General features: G+C 55.5%; 1 protein-coding gene across 1 annotated transcript in view; it reads right to left on the minus strand.

Moving 5' to 3' along the window:
* The window catches only part of LOC144733312 (obscurin-like protein 1), a 33,872-nt gene that overhangs the window by 9,396 nt on the left and 7,025 nt on the right, over positions 1-17,451 (minus strand). The window contains exons 6-18 of the mRNA XM_078615149.1: positions 12,905-13,294; positions 12,199-12,486; positions 11,166-11,218; positions 8,998-9,163; positions 7,836-8,123; positions 6,071-6,352; positions 5,285-5,376; positions 5,085-5,148; positions 3,493-3,762; positions 2,942-3,211; positions 1,943-2,209; positions 1,150-1,262; positions 132-288 (exon numbers count right to left, since the gene is read on the minus strand). Coding sequence (XP_078471275.1) covers positions 132-288; positions 1,150-1,262; positions 1,943-2,209; positions 2,942-3,211; positions 3,493-3,762; positions 5,085-5,148; positions 5,285-5,376; positions 6,071-6,352; positions 7,836-8,123; positions 8,998-9,163; positions 11,166-11,218; positions 12,199-12,486; positions 12,905-13,294 — 2,700 coding nt within the window. The remainder of the gene's footprint in view (positions 1-131; positions 289-1,149; positions 1,263-1,942; positions 2,210-2,941; positions 3,212-3,492; positions 3,763-5,084; positions 5,149-5,284; positions 5,377-6,070; positions 6,353-7,835; positions 8,124-8,997; positions 9,164-11,165; positions 11,219-12,198; positions 12,487-12,904; positions 13,295-17,451) is intronic.

Below are 17,451 nucleotides of genomic sequence, written 5' to 3' on the forward strand. Positions count from 1 at the left end.
ATCTGAGTGAATGAGTGAGTGACGAAGTGTATGACTGACTGAATTAGTGACTGAGTGTATGAGTGAGTAACTGAGTGAACGACCAAGTGAGTGACCGAGTGAATGACTCAGTATACGAGTGAATCACGGACCGTGCACACGCAGCGCTGCTTCGGTGCGTGCGTCGCCCGTGACCACGCACGCGTAGATCCCCGAGTCGGCGTGCTCGCACCGCGGCACGAGCAGCGAGCGCCGCGGGCCCTGGGACATGAGGCGGCACCGGCCGCCCGGCTTCACCTCCTCTCCGTCCTGCTCCCCCACAAAGACAAATGTCCCCCGTATAGCCTCGACAGACTGTCGGGGCAAGTGCGGCTAGCGAGCACCTGTGAAGGCCGGCAAGGCAGACGAGGGGGTGGGTGGCCAGCGTCACGCCCGGCCGCCTTTGCCTCCCCTAGTGGCGAGGTTCACACACCGCACCAGGTACCCATTTGAGGCTGGGTCGACCTAGAGGAGGCCCAGGACCGATTCAAATAACCGTCACTGGTGTTGGCCCTGAGTAGGAATCGAACTCAGGTCACTGGAATCATAGCACTACTGCTACCCCCCACACACACAGCCCGTGTCATATGCACAGGCCATTGGGGCAAGCGCCGTTAGCGAGCACCTATTAAAGCAGGCGCAGCGCGAAAGGTGGTGGTGTCACCGCTAGCCCCTTGCCCAGCCGACTTTGTATCCCCAGTGCTTATGTTTTCTACAGACAGCACCAGGTACACATCTTTGGATGAGCTGATCTCGGGGAGGCCCAGGACGAGTTCAGATAAAACTCATAGCTGATGTCAGCCTGGGCCCCGGATTAGTAGTGCAGTGCCCTACCCACTGTACCACCCCTCCCCACATATCGGTCTTGGCTAGAAGCCACGAGGCTAAGGCCGAGGTTGAGGTTAGGAGCCACAAGTCAAGGCCCACATCAAGTGTTGGAGTCTCTTAGGTAGAGGGCCAGTGTCAAGGCCGGTGCCTCTTAGCCAAGTCCTTTGTCACCAGAGCTGAGAATATTCCCTCGAGCTGCCATCGAGCATCTAAGTACCGCCACACATACCACCAACATCAATCGCCACTGGGTGGCGGTGTTGTCTCCACGCCGTTTGTGCCAGGCTAGGTGCGAGCGCACACCTTGTACCACTTGACGTCGGCGAACTCGCGCGACACCTCGCACTCGAGGGTGACACGTGACTTCTCGGGTGCGCGCGTCTCCTCCAGCTCACGGACGAACCTCACGGGCGGCTCTGTGCATCACACGGCAATCGCAACGGGACAGCAGGGTTAACCACAACCCACGGCAACCGCAACGGGATAACCACAACCCACGGCAACCGTAGAGTCAGCAGGGTTAACCACAACCCACGGCAACCGTAGAGTCAGTAGGGTTAACCACAACCCACAGCAACCGTAGAGTCAGCAGGGTTAACCACAACCCACGGCAACCGTAGAGTTAGCAGGGTTAACCACAACCCACGGCAACCGCAAAGAGTCAGCAGGAAAGCTTAAAATCTAGAGTCAGCAGGGTTAACCAAAACCCACGGCAACCACAATCCACCGGCCACCACTGGGCCCACCGCAAGGGACCATTGAATTGTGACCACAAAAAACGAATCGATAGGCCTTGGGCTTAATTTCAGCTGAGCGTGTCTGGGTCGGACAGCCAAAAATATTTACGCAGCCGGCACACCACATCCAGTATACCTCTCGATATGGCTGTATGTATGTATGCACGTTGAACTTCTTTCGCAGCGAAATGCGCTAATCGGAGGCGCGAGCTGCGGTTATTCGTCACAGGTGCCCACCAGCTATCAGTGAGTAGACGTTTGGGTAGACACAAAGACGGTAGGCGGGCACACCCGTCGATTGGCAGACACGGACGGACACCCCGTCAGCCGGCAGACGACGTGACCGCCGCCCCTCGCACCTCTGACCGTGAGCCTCGCCGAGCAGTGCACCCCCTCGGCCTGGAAGGAGACGAGGCCCGAGTCGTGGAGCGAGAGCGCCGCGAGCGTGAGGCTGTGCTCCGCGCCGCACGCCGCCACGCGGCACAGGGGCCCCGGAGATACGGGCGCCGCGTCGCGGAACCACTGGCCCGGCACGTCGGCGTGAGAGAGGCGCAGCGAGAACGTGGCCGTGCCGCGCTCCGTCGCCTCCACCGCGCTCGGAGCCTGCACCAGGCGCACCTGGCGAGCTGCGGCGGGGCACAGCGCGGCGGTGGGGGGAGGAGGGGGGGGGGGGAGCACAGTGGCGTGGCTATTGGTGAGTGCGCCACCGAAGGTGCGACCGCGCCGGAGGAGGCCGTGCGGTCGGAGAGAGAGAGGCCCAGGCACTGAAGAAGAGAGGGGCCCAGGTGCCAGGCAATGAAGAGGGGAGACGAGGAGGGACATTGGACAGGGAGAGGATCGATTTAAAGCTTTCGTGACTGCAGGGATTCATCTTCTTGGTTCTTTCGGTAAAGTGACGTAGAAGGGAAATAATAAAATAAAAAAAATAAAACATAATAAAATACAATTCTCACGACGTTTCGGCCACAACGCAAGCAGCCGTTCTCAGGTAAAGAACAGGTCTGTCGGAAAGACAACCAAATTACGCTGCTGAAGGAGCGCCGAGCCACTTGACTGCATTCGGTTATCCCTGGTCATCTCATCTCGGCCACAATCAGTAACCTGCATATCTGCTCATCTCATCTAGGCTCCACTGTAATCGCTAATCAAGCTCATCTCAGATGTAATCAGCAACCCTGCTCATCTCGTTTCATCTCAGCTTTAATCAGTAATCCTGCTCATCTCAGCCATAATCAGCAATCCTGTTCATATCTCAACTTATCGGTAATCCTGCTCATATCATCTCAGCTGTAGTCGGTGAGGTTGCTCATCTCGGCTGTGACCTGTCACCCCGCCCGACCGCCGTCGCCGCCACGTACGCTCCACGCTGAGCCGCGCCTGCGTGCGCTCGTGGAGGCTCTCGCAGGAGTAGACGCCGCGGTCCGAGAAGCTGACGGAGCGCACGGTGAGCGAGCGCAGCGGTCCGTGCGCGCGCAGGTCGGCGCGCTCGGCCCCGGGGTTCAGCAGCACGCCATTGCGTGCCCAGCGCACCTCGGCCTGCGCTCGCGACAGCTCCACGGTGAACACCACGTCGTCACCCTCCTCCGCCGCCGTCGCCTCCAGCCCGCGCACGAACGACACGGGGGCCTCTGCACAGACGAACGCGCGCACGAGCACAGATGTGAACGGACGGCGGGTGTGCGTGTGATGCACAGATGTGTACAAAAGACAAAAATCTCCCGTATAGGCTTATAAGGCTGTTGGGGCAAGTGCTGTTAGCGAGCACCTATGAAGGCCGGCATGGCGCACTAAGGGGCTGGGTGGCCGGCACCACGCCCGGCTGCCTTTGTGTCCTAAGTGGCGATGTTCACACACCGCACCGGGTACTCGTTTGAGGCCGAGTCGCCCGTGCGACTGCCCGGGCCCTCACCTTGCACACGGAGCAAGGCCCGCGTCTCCGCTCCGTCGGCCAGTGCCGCCACCTCGCCGGCGTCGAGCGCCGTGACGGCACGCAGGAGCAGTGAGCGAGCGGCGCCATCCTCGTGGAGCGACGCGCGGCCCCCGGCCTCCAACGCGGCGCCACGCAGCTCCCAGCGCACAGCCGCGTCGGCCGGCAAGACCGAGCAGCGGAAGGTCGCGTCCTCGCCCTCCAGCACCGTGAGCCCGTGCAGCTCCGACACGAACTCCACGGGACGAGGAACTGCACGGGCACACGGGGTCATGGGGTCACGGGGTCACGGGTGAGGGGGAGAAGGCAGGGCGTGGAGATTTTAAGGGTGAGGGGTGATGGGGCGGGAGAGTAGGGGAATGAGATGGTAAGTGGACGTGTAGGGCGAGTGACTGTCGTGGTGGTGATGGTGATGGATGATGGATTAGTAGAGTATGAGGGTGAGTGGTGGTGAGGATAAGTGGCGTTCGAAAACTGCAGGTTGAGTTGGCAATGGTGGTGGTGGTGGTGATGATGATATAATAGTAGGGTGAGTGTATGTGTTGGTAGTGGTGATGGAGAGGATTGGTGGGTAGGACAATAAGAGAATGAGTGGTGGTGAAGAAGAGTGGTATTTAAAGACAGGAGGGTGAAAGTTCGTGGAGACAGTGGTGAGAGTTATTGGAGTAGGTGAGTGGGAAAGTGATTGGCCATGAAGGCGGTGGCTTTTGGAGTGACATTGTTGACTATGGTGGGGTTCCCAAATATCTGGGAGGCTTAACCAGGACACATGGTAAGCTGACAGCGCCTCCATGAATGGCTGACAGTGTCAGCAAGCCTCTGCTGATGCTATGGGTTGAGGGTTGGAGGTGAGAGAACGGCAGCTCCACCCGGCAGCTCCATGAGTGTGGCGAGGCTCTAACGGCACTGACGGTGAGACGCGGCTAAATTGAAACCGGGACAAAATGTGCCCGTGTTTTTTTTTACTTAAAGCTTCAAAACACTGGGATAGCATTGTGCCAGTTTTGTAGGCTTGCTACATGTGCGCCTACACGCATGGATGCACAGCGACACAAAGACGCCCCGTTTATGCTAGATTTGAAGCTTTCGTGACTGCAGGGATTCATACTCTTTGGTTTTGTCGGTAAAGTCACGTAAGTAAAACAATCAATAAAATAAAATAAATGAAATCACGACGTTTTGGAGGCAACACAAGTCTCCCTCATCAGGTGTAAAAAAGGCACAGCAAAATAACTGTATTATTTGATGAGGGAGGCTTGTGTTGCCTCCGAAACGTAGTGATTTAATTTAGTTGTTTTCATTTAATTTATTTTATTGATTGTTTTACCTACGTGACTTTACCGAAAAAACCAAAGAGTACCCCCCGTATAGCCTGTGCTGTTAGCAAGCACCTATGAAGGCCAGCATGGCACACGAAGGGGGTGGGTGGCCAGCACCACCATGGGCACCCTCCCCAGTACCGCACCAGGTACTCAAGACACCCTTAACAGCCTGTTGGGGCAAGCGCTGTTAGCGAGTAGCACCAAACTAAGGCCGGCACCGTGGCACACGAACAGGGCGCGCGCGCTCCTCACCCTCGATGGCCAGCCACGCGCTCGTGACGTCGCCGCCCGTCTCGCACGTGTACTCGCCCTCGTGCTCGAGCGCCACGCACGCGATCCGCAGCTCCCGCCTGGCGCCCTCCTCCACCTCCTCCCACCGCTCCCCCCCCCTCCTCCTCCTCCTGGCCCCCCTCCCCCAGGGGGAGTCCGTCCCGGAGCCAGGCCACGCGTGCCCGCGGGTCCGACACGAGGCAGCCGAGCGCAACGGGCTCCCCGGCGCGCGCGTACACGTCGCGCAGGGGCTGCGTGAAGAGCGCCGGGGGGGCTGTGGGGCAAGGGGGGAGGGGGTAGCGACGGCAGAAGAAAACTTTGGTGGTGAGTCAATGTCAGAACTGGACCTGGTACGATGCGTAAGACATCAGCAAGGGGGAGACAAAGGCCGGCAGTGGTGCTGAACACTCCCTCTCCATACTCTTAGGTTTTTTTTTTCCCCCAACTCATGTGCTGTGTCGGCCTTAACAGTTGTTCGCTGACAGCACTTGTCCGTTCATTCTATAGGGTGATCTTTGCCTACGTGTGTGTGCTCGTAGGTGCATGCGTGTGTGTGCGCACGCGCGTGTGTGAGTGTATGTGTGCTCGTGGGTGCATGCGTGTGTGTGCGCGCGCGTGTGTGAGTGTATGTGTGCTCGTGGGTGCATGCATGTGTGTGCGCGCGCGTGTGTGAGTGTATGTGTGCTCGTGGGTGCATGCGTGTGTGTGCGCGCGCGCGTGTGTGAGTGTATGTGTGCTCGTGGGTGCATGCGTGTGTGTGCGCGCGCGCGTGTGTGAGTGTATGTGTGCTCGTGGGTGCATGCGTGTGTGTGTTGGCGCGCGTGTGTGAGTGTATGTGTGCTCGTGGGTGCATGCGTGTGTGTACGTGCGTGCGTGTGAGTGTATGTGTGCTCGTGGGTGCATGCGTGTGTGTTGGCGCGTGTGTGTGAGTGTATGTGTGCTCGTGGGTGCGCGTGTCCGGTCCGCACCCGTGACGCGCACGTGGAACTCGATGGCGTCTCCGTCGCGCGTCACGCACACGTACGTCCCCGCGTCCGCGGCCTCGCAGCCGTGCAGCACGAGCGCCCGCTCGACCCCGTCGCTCAGCTGCTCGCGCCGCTCGTCGTCGCTCAGCTCCTCGCCGCCCGCGCGCTGCCACGAGACGGCGGCGTCGTCGCGCGACACCTCGCAGCCCAGCGCCACGTCCTCCCCCTCCACCGCCTCCACCTCGGTGAGCGTCTCCTCGCGCGACACGAAGCGAGCCGGGGGCTCTGCACTCGCACAACGGACACCGCCGTCATCTCCATCATCCGGTTGGCATCCGCTATCATCATCATCATCATCACGTGTCTTGAACTTCTTTTCGTGACGTACGTAGCCAACCGTGCTAATCGGAGTTGTGGGGAAAGGACAACAAACTAAACACAAACAGTAGTTCTAAAGAAATGATTTTTCAATTTAAAATTAAAAGTGCACATCATCACAATGATCATAATCTCAATCACATCACGCTCAACATCATTTTCATCGTGATACAGCCTTCCCCAATGATCACATATTGGGAGGAAGAGCGGTCATCTTCTTAGGTTTTTTTGGTAAAGTCACGTAGGTAAAACATCAAAATGAAAATAAAATAAAATCACGACGTTTCGGAGGCAACACAAGTCTCCGTCATCAGGTGGGACCGTCACAGCCAGATTAGCTGCATCACTTGATGCAGCTGCATCACTTTACCGAAAAAACCTAAGAAGATGATTCCTTGCAGTCACGAAAGCTTCAAATCTAGAAGGAAGAGCGGTCCAGACGGCCGCAGAAGCGCATCTGAAAGCGTGCGATGCAGTGGCTGTCTTTGTTCGATGGCCAGCCAAAAGCGGCTGCGAGGATGAGCGGAGTTCGCGTGATGGTTTATTCTCCTTGACAAGATCAGCAAAGTAGTGTGATTCATTTGTGGCAGGCACTTTGTGTGGAATGAGTACGACCTTAGAATAGTATTCCATCAGCAACTGGAAGCCAAAGCAGCTCGACGAGCACCGGACAGACATGGTCGTCATCCTGACATCCATCATTACCATCATGAGCTATCGCGCCATCCTCATCTCCACTACCATCATCATCATCATCATGACATCCTCCACCAGGAGCTTCCTGGATTAAAATATTTGTATGAATAATTTTCAGTGATTATTTTGCATCATATGAATGGAAATTGGAGTTTGCCAGATTAAAAAAACCATAAATATAGTGAATTACAACTTGAGATGGCTATGTACTGGCCACCTCGTATTCTAGCTTGCTTGGGAGTTTCACTCCTCTACGTGTGATCCGCCAACCCTGGATCACAAGTGTGTGCCATCGCAGCCAGCATGTCCTGCATCTCATGTCTCGTGTCCCCTGTGCTGTGTCCCGTGTGCTGCAATGGGAAGTTTAAAGTTTCTCTATTTAACCAGGTGAGAACTCCAGAGACCGGCAAAGTCTCACTGGCAAGATTGACCTGGGACATTAGTCTGTCAGTATGGTGCAATAATCGCTCATATAAATCCAATTGGGAACTTTGCTGGTAATTTTCAAATTCTGCAATGGCCTGCTCTGATCTTGCGAATGACTTCACAGTGGACTTTAACATCCAATGTGAAGCAGACGGCGTTCATTATTCTTATTATCATTATTGGTAATTCCACCCGCAGTAATAACAAGCTGCTGGGTCCTCTGCAGCAAGCGGCGAACGCTGCGCCGCGACGCCGGAGCCTCCCTCACCGGCGACGCGGACCGTGAAGTCCACGCGCTCGTGCCCCGTGTCGCACGTGTAGACGCCGGCGTGCGCCGCCTGCGCGCGCTCGATGACGAGGCGGCGCAGCGTCCCCGACGCCTCCAGGCGGAGGCCGAGCTGCTGCTGCTGCTGCTCGGAGAGCGCGCGTCCCTCCTTGAGCCACGCGACGCTCGCGTCCCCGCGCGACACCGCGCAGCTCAGCTCCGCGCGCTCCCCCTCCACCGCCTCCACGCTCGTCAGCGTCTCCTCGAGAGACACGAAGGTCGCGGGCGGCTCTGTGCGCGCACGCAAACAGCATCGTCGTCGTTAGTAGGTAATCAACGTCATGGTCATCGTTCTCGACAGGGCCATTATGACTTAAGTTACCATCATCATCACCTGCATCATCCTCTAGCGTTCTCTTGGGCTACATTTTAGCTCTCGTCATCATTGTCATTACCATCATCACTTCCCTCATCCTGACCTACACTACATCATTATCCTGACTGCCATTGTCATCATGACTTCCATCGTCATCATCATTATCAACATAATTTGGTTACGTACGGTGTGAAAGAAGCCTAACATACTTGAATAAATCATTATGACCACTATCATCATCATCATCATCACATTTTCACCATTATGCCCATCGTCTGAATTGGACATTAATGATTGTCATAAATTAAAAAAATCTGTATAATCATCAACATCGCATTTAAATGGAAATGCTCCATTGCAGTTACACATAAGATCATTGACTGTAAACCCACAGCAAGCCCCACCATATTATCAAGGAAACAAAGAGAAAATGGCTGTGGAGTCAGCCTCATTGTCCCCGTGTCCAGCCTGCGTGGGGTTCGCAACCACTGAGATAGTGGAGCCTCTTTGCCGGGCCGCCAAAATGTTTTCTGAGGCCTGAGGCTAAATGTCAGACAAGGCCTCCTTGGCCTTTTCTGAACCCATCGCCATTGATTCTGAAGACCAACAAATCTGATGCCCGGGGAAAACCGCCCCATCTGCCACCCAACCTCTCTGCGGCCTGGCCTCTCTGACCCATGATGTAGAGCTGTGTTATAAAAACACCGTGTTCCAAACTCCAGCAGAGCGACCCATGTGACATGTAAGGCAACCCATGTGATCCACAACCGCTGGTCGGAGGATTCTCACCGGCAACGCGGACCGTGAAGTCCACGCGCTCGTGCCCCGTGTCGCACGTGTAGACGCCGGCGTGCGCCGCCTGTGCGCGCTCGATGACGAGGCGGCGCAGCGTCCCCGACGCCTCCAGGCGGAGGCCGAGCTGCTGCTGCTGCTGCTCGGAGAGCGCGCGTCCCTCCTTGAGCCACGCGACGCTCGCGTCCCCGCGCGACACCACGCAGCTCAGCTCCGCGCGCTCCCCCTCCACCGCCTCCACGCTCGTCAGCGTCTCCTCGAGAGACACGAAGGTCGCGGGCGGCTCTGTGTGCGCACGCAAACAGCATCGTCGTTAGTAGTTCATCAATGTAATGATCGTCGTCCTCAACTAAGATACCATCATTATATACTTGATCACCATCATAGTCATGATCATCATGACCTTCATCATTATCATGACTTGCACTATCATCATCACAATGATCATAATCTCAATAACATCACGCTCAACATCATTATCATTGTGATATAGCCTTCCTCAATATCATGACTTACATCATTATCAATTATCACCGCAATTACATGACAATAATAATAGTTAAACTAGATAAAATATCAAACAATGTATTTTTTTCTAAATCACCACTATTATCATCATCATGAAGATCCCACATTAAAATCATCAAAGATGATAATTGTCCAATGGAAATGTCATCAGTGGTCGTCGCTGGGATCATCGGCAGCATCGCCATCTTTAAAACAGTTCAACGCATCGTGCATCTGTGTGGCATCGGCAGAAAACGTCCGTGAGCAGATCGAACAACGGTTCGATCCACGAGCCCTGACTCCAAAAGTTAGACGTGAACAGGAAGTGAAACGACCTCACACACACACACGGCAGGGTGGAGACCCACCGCTTGGGAGTAGAGCAAACTCGCCAATACGAAACGAACTCGCCCTAAGCCTCACAAATTAGAAAATCAGACCCTAGCACGAACTATTAGCATGGTTGGCTACATACGGTGCGAAAGAAGTTCAACATACGAACAACGATACCCATGACCTTCACTCTAATCCCACTGGTACTTTGCCCAACCTTTTAACGTTTTGCTTGCGTTTCACTTTGTTAGTTACAGTGCTTCTCGGCTCTCATTACAAACATTGTACCTGATGCACAGAGGTGATACCCGACCTTGGTGCCAGCCAACAAGTGACCAATTAGGGCGCCACGGTGGCGAGATGTTAACCACCTTGCCTGGTATATAGGAGGTCGTGGGTTCGATCCCGACCCCCGATGACTGTATATTTATAGTATGCATTTTTTCCCCGTGGTCGCGTAGCTTTTTCTCCGGGTCCTCCGGTTTTTCCCTCCACATTGAGAAACTTGCGCTGAGAGCATTTGGCTGCTATCAATTTCCACGTGATAGGCCACTTAGTTTAGCTATCATTTGGTCGCCTCTGAAAACGAGCCACGTAGCTCAGTGGGACTTTCCCGGTAAAATAAAAGGATTCGTTTATAGTTTAGACCCATGCGACGCGTGTGACCTGCATGATGACCCCTGACACCAGAGCCTTCCTCACCGGCGACGCGGACCGTGAAGTCCACGCGCTCGTGCCCCGTGTCGCACGTGTAGACGCCAGCGTGCGCCGCCTGCGCGCGCTCGATGACGAGGCGGCGCAGCGTCCCCGACGCCTCCAGGCGGAGGCCGAGCTGCTGCTGCTGCTGCTCGGAGAGCGCGCGTCCCTCCTTGAGCCACGCGACGCTCGCGTCCCCGCGCGACACCGCGCAGCTCAGCTCCGCGCGCTCCCCCTCCACCGCCTCCACGCTCGTCAGCGTCTCCTCGAGAGACACGAAGGTCGCGGGCGGCTCTGTTGGCGCGTGAACACAGCATCGTCATTAGTAGCTCATCAATGTCATGATTGCCCTCATCATGAACTACAATATGATTTTTACATCCTGTGCCATTGTCATGATCATCATTACTTTTTTACTCTCATGACTTCCACCCACCATCAGCAAAATCATCGCCAAAATCATTATCATCGCATTGCTCTTTTAAACGCGAAAGGATCACGGTGACTTATCGAGAGCATCTACGAAAAGGCCACGAGAAGACGAAGCAAACGAGAAGCGTGGTCTAGAAGTGAGAGAACGACACGGGGAGTGAACACGTGAACACTCTGCACTCTCCCCTCGCCCTCACGTTCTCCACCACCCTTGCATACTCTACCGTTACCACAGAGAGCTGCTCCCTGTCTGGGCAAAGAGCAGCCACACGAAACACCTCGGCACCATACTAACGACTCCAACCATCACGGACATGCTGACATCAACCCCTCCTTTATCCAGGTTCCCAGTACTGTCAAATATTATTTTGCTATAATAGATCAGATTCTGCCAAAGTGTACAGGAACATCACCACATTTAAGCAAAAACCTAAACCCACCCACCCTCGAAGACCTCCCAAAACTATCGATGCCCCGCCCGAGACGATGGCGGAAACCCTTCTGGAGTGCAACCGAGTTTCAAAAGAACGAGCGACGTCCTCAATAACGAACGTCTCACCAGCGAGCCGACCGTCGAACCCCCCCCCGGATTAGGCCTGCCTCGCAAACAGTGGTACACGCTCAACCGAACAACCCGTGGCACGCATGTGAGATGCGGCCACCAGCTACTCAGGCGGGACAAATCAAGAGAATGCCCCGTGGCATGCGACTGTGGAAACCCCTGGCCAGACTGAGCACCACACTGTGGACCGTTTTGAGCCTGGAAAAATGAGGAAGACGACCTCTGGCAGGACATGGACTGATGATCATGAGTTGCTATATCGAAAAGCAATGCGCAAGAATAATCACGACCCTTGCCGTAACTCCGCCATGGTCGTGGCCAGGGGTCAGCAACCTGCGGCTGCGGAGCCGTACGTGGCGCTTTCAGGACCGCTTCATGACATTATTCATTAAGGACCATTTGGTATCCACTTGCATTGTGCGGCTCTTGAAATACTGATAAAAGAAAAATGCCTCTTCTTGTTATTTTGGTTGCAGTTCCCTGATCATAACTGACATCGTGATCATCACTTGGACTTGCGGGGCGACTCCTGTCCAAGTGATGACCTCTCTGACCCATGATGTGGAGCTGTGTTATAAAAACACCGTGTTCCCAACTCCAGCAGAGCGACCCATGTGACATGTAAGGCAACCCATGTGATCCACAACCGCTGGTCGGAGGGCTCTCACCGGCGACGCGGACCGTGAAGTCCACGCGCTCGTGCCCCGTGTCGCACGTGTAGACGCCGGCGTGCGCCGCCTGCGCACGCTCGATGACGAGGCGGCGCAGCGTCCCCGACGCCTCCAGGCGGAGGCCGAGCTGCTGCTGCTGCTGCTCGGAGAGCGCGCGTCCCTCCTTGAGCCACGCGACGCTCGCGTCCCCGCGCGACACCACGCAGCTCAGCTCCGTGCACTCCCCCTCCACCGCCTCCACGCTCGTCAGCGTCTCCTCGAGAGACACGAAGGTCGCGGGCGGCTCTGTGCGCGCACGCGCACAGCATCGTCGTCGTCACTTCCATTATGATGATCATCAGAAACTCTCCTGTCATCTCCCTTTACTGTGCAAAATCAATTACTCCCGAAACTACCACGATAATGTCCAGTACCACCACTACCTCCTTCATCATCTGCATCACTCCCATCTCCACGACCTTCACCACCACCATTTGCTATTATTATCAACACAGTCTCCACCACCACCATCAACCCCACCACTATCACCACCACCTCCGTCACCAGTAAGTTTCGCGGCAAAACAGAATCCGGGTGCCTCTGCTGCCGCGCCACTGGGATCTTTGTGCGCAGTGATTGCGAAGCGATATCCGCAGTTCTGCAGCGTCATCCTGTAACGAACGCTATGGCTACGCGCACGTCCGCGTCGCACCGTCTCGCTCACCCGCAACGCTCAGCCGGAAGGTGAGCGAGTCGTCGCTCGTCGCGCACGCGTACTCCCCCGAGTGGTGGGGCCGCGCCGTGCGCACGGTCAGCTCTCGCAGCGTCCCTTCGCTCCGCTCGCTGAACTCCACCTCCCCCTGCTCCTCCTCCTCGTCGCCTTCCTTCCTGCTCGCACCTCCGCTGCCCTCGCCAGCCCCCGTCTCCTGGTGGCCATGACCCCGAGACGGAGGCGGCGGCCGCTTGTCGGCGAGGAGGTCGATGCCGCCGGGCCCGAGCCAGCGGACTCGCGATCCGGGGCGACGCACGCGGCACGCGAGCACCGCGGGGCTCCCCGATTCGGCACGCACGTCCGTACTCGGCTCCGGGTCCCGAACGAAGAGGTCTGGGGCAGCTGGGAGAGAGGAGAGGTCAGGAGAGAGGGGTGAGGAGAGACGGGAGAAGGAAGGAGAGGGGAAAGAGAGGTGGTGGCCTGTTGCAAGTACAAGAGAATTGCCATTGTCATCGTCCTGAACTTCATCATCATAATTGTTCTGAAGTCCATCACTATCAATGTAACCTCCAGCACATCATCATCGTGTTTAACTTATTTATCATTAACTACATTATAATCATGACCATCACCATCATTATCAAGACCGAGATCCTGATATAAAATTCATCGTGACCTCTTTCAAGGTCACCATCACGACCATCATCAATATCATGACCTCCATTATCATCATAATCCTCATGACGTCCATCAGAATTGCCTCCATCATCATTATATTTAGAAACTCCTAGATCAAAGCCTACGAATGTCATTCCCCTATTTGTTCCAGTCTCTCTATTATATGTTTGCATAGCAATTTTAGAAAAGCCCCTCTCTGTTTCATAAAGTTTGCGTGTTCTCATCTTGTAGGCATGGGTATTATCTGGGCACTCTGGCTTTCGCGCACAAACACTGGCCAAACATCCCAAGCAGAAGGCCCTGCTCAAAAAAACGATTCTTGAAATGCGGCAAGAAATGTATGCGTAAAGCATGAAACTAGTATATGACTTATCAACTTATTTTCCCATGGCACACGGCTAAAGAGGGGAGTAGAGTCAATGATATAATGTATGGAAATAGAAAACGGAATGGGAAAGGGAAGAGAGAAGAGAAAGAATGGGACGTAAGACACATATGGGAAAGCAATGGAAAAGTTGGAGAAATGGGTCAGGGAAATGAGAATTGGGAGAGGCTACACGATGACCTGGAAGCTGCTGCATTGAGCAGCATCTTGTTTTCACAGGTTGGTGGGGAGAGTTGAGGGATTTCGAGTGGGCGTGGCCACACAGGAGTCATGTGATTCACAGGAGGCTTGAGCTGATTTAGAAACAAAGATTTTGGCTCACATCTAAGTCACCAAAAGCGGTGATGGGAGGCTGGCGGTGGGTGAGATTGCCATGGATGGGAAGACAATGCCGGAATGTTCCATTTAGGCGATGGCTGGGATTGGCGTGGACGGGGAGACAACACGGAATATTCCATTTTAGTGGTAGATTGGCATGGATAGGAAGGCAACACGGAATGTTCCCTTTTAGCGGCGGTTGGGATTAGCGTGGAGTTGTGAAGACACGGGAGAAAGCTGGTTAGAGGTTGGGCTACGATCTGGCTCGTATGGTACGGGACAGGGGTAGGGAATAGTCCTATGGGCTTGCCGGCTATGCTAATTGGGGGATATAGATAGGGATAGTGTCTGGTTGACTCGCATGTTAAAGGCAGGCTTGTGCTTATTATTGTGCTTGTTTACAGAGGAAAGCCTCACCAAGTCTCATGACTCTTTTCCAGTTGGGTGCTGCCAAAAGTTGTTCTTTTTTTAAAGAAGGGGTGGGGAAGATTGCTAAGGACAGTATAATCCTAATTGAATAATTTGAATAGTTGGTTAGGTTCAGGGGCTATTGCTGGAGCTAGCTAGGGGCTGGTTGGCTTGTTCCATCGATGCTACAAGTTAGGGGGGGGGGCAGCACATTGGGCGACCCAGTGCGCAACCCACCGTCCTCTCGCCACCTTGCGGAGCGCGTTCACTTTTGTCTCGCTGTCAATCTCTTCACCGGCGTCGGCTCCGCGGGGTTTCGCCGGAACCGCTTCGCTCAAAAAGTGTGAACGCTTCGACAGCGGGCGACAGGTGGCGAGTTGTCGCCCTCCGGCTCACGAATCGCCGAAGGTTTTTTTTTCCGCCCCCCCCCCCGGCGATGATGAGCCTTCACTGCCTGCATTTGCCTCGATGAGCGACCACCGCTGGCAAACCACCCCCCCCCACCCTCGGTACCAGTGGCGACTGTTAGGGCCAAAACACACGGAGCAAACTTGCACCTCTACCTAGAGCTATGGGACCTTTTTTTATGCCAGTATCAAAATGATGGGGAGGGGGGGGGGGGGAAGGAAATACACAAGAATAAGCTTTACCCGTTCTGGCAACCCAACAGGTGTAAATATGTTCAAACACCAAATTGATACCTGTTTCAAGGCATCAAGTCTGCATTGACCACACGCGCTGGTTTTTTGTTTTGATTAGCGTGTGGTTATGTCACCGTTGGACTAAAATATACAGCTGACTTGCACATGTACCTAACTCTTTCTGGGGCCTCTTGCCGCCATACCATCCTGGCACTGTTTGTGTCGTCACATGTGCTTCGTTTACGAACGTTAAATACTTCGTTCGTTAGCTGTGCAGTGTCGCTTAAGGACCCTGTTACTCACTCTTTGCAGTGTCGATGTGTTTTGTCTTTTGTGTTGCTGCCGTTCTCACGCACACCCACGGATCACCCCTTGTACAAATATACGAGCAATTGTCTAAACGCGATGATTCGTGTAACGAATCAAATCAACTCAATCCCTGCACTCTCCGAGCCCTGGAAATGCCGCCTGATAAATTCCTTCCTGAAACGCGCGACGGGTTGGAATTCGCTCCGAGCGAAATCTCAGAGCCAACCTCCTGCCACGGGAGAGGCTGCGGCGGTGCGGGGTTACGAGCGATGCGAGTGTCGTGTCCTGGAGGGTTCAGGGTTCGAGCCCCGGTCGGAGTGAAACCCAAGAGCTGACGAGTGCCGGGTGTTGGTCGACGCCAGGGTTCTGAGCTGTCGAGTCAGTGGGGACATCTGCGCTTGCGTGTGTGCATTGTGCGGGTGGGTCGACTCGGCCTCAAACATCGCCACTGGGGAGACAAAGGCGGCCGGGCGCGGTGCTGGCCACCCTACCCACTCGTGTGCCGTGCCAGCTTTCATAGGTGCTCGCTAACAGCACTTGTCCCAACAGTCGGTTAAGGCTACCAGGGGAATCTTTGACTTTCGTGGGTGGGTGGCCGTGCGTGTGATCAATCACACAAACCCACTTATGCTCCTAAAGCCACGGATAACGCAACGTGCTCATATAATCGCAGGTGACACACAATTAGACGCGGGCAGCAGGTTACACAACACGCGTGCTCACGCACGGGCACAGATCACGCATTCACACAAACGCACCGTGACACACACACACACACAGCTCAAACATTCGCGCACACTTACGCAGACGCCAGGCACATCCCTACGCACGCTCGCACGCACGCCGGGCAGCGTCTATATCGGGACCGTGGTTGAGTGGCAGTGCAGCGCGGGGTGAACATTCGCGTGTTGCCCCTGCAGCCCCTGCAGCTGTGCACGACTTGGGCTCTGAATCTCCCTCGGCCTGGGAAGGACGGGGGTGGGGGCACGGTGGGGGGGCACGGTGCTGTGGGGCACGGTGGGGGGGGGGGTGGGCACGGTGTGGGGGGCACGGTGGGGGGGGGGCACGGTGAAGGGGGGTGGGCACGGTGGGGGGGGCACGGTGGGGGGGGGGGCACGGTGGAGGGGGGCACGGTGGAGGGGGGCACGGTGGGGGGGGGGGCACGGTGGGGGGGGTGGGCACGGTGGGGGAGGCATGGTGGGGGGGGGGGGCACGGTGGTGTGGGGCACAGTGGGGGGGGGGGTGGGCACGGTGGGGGGGGGGCACGGTGGGGGGGGGGGCACGGTGGTGTAGGGGGTGGTGAGATGGTGGGTTGCGGTGGGCTTAGCAGTAGTTTCTGTGGTGCTGGGTGGTCAAAGTGATGATGGTGAGTGTGGAGTGATCGGGTAATAGGGATACGTTTGGCAAGTGCTGGGTATTTGTGTGGTGGCTGCTGGGCGCTGGTGTGGCGTGGTAACAGAGTTGTGGGTGATGGGTGGTGGTTAGCATGGTAATGGGGTGGTAGCTGGTGGTTGATATATTATGATAATTGGGTGGTGATGGGCGGTAAATTAATTTACCAGGAAGGGCCTACTGAGCTTTTATAGATCTTTTTCAGAAGCGACCTGGCCACAAATGGTAGCTCAACGAAGTGGCTTATCACGTGGAAATGTACAGCAGCCAAATACTCAAAAAGCATATTTCTAAACATTGAGGGAAAAACCGAAGGACCCGGAGACACACGACCGTGGGGAGAGAGACATGCAAACTTCAAATATACAGCAGGCGTCAGGGTCGAGATCGAACCCACGACCTCCTGTATACCAGGCGAGGTCGTTAAC

The sequence above is a fragment of the Lampetra planeri genome, chromosome 2, assembly GCF_965212315.1.
Source record: "Lampetra planeri chromosome 2, kcLamPlan1.2.h2, whole genome shotgun sequence".
Lineage (NCBI taxonomy): Eukaryota > Metazoa > Chordata > Hyperoartia > Petromyzontiformes > Petromyzontidae > Lampetra > Lampetra planeri.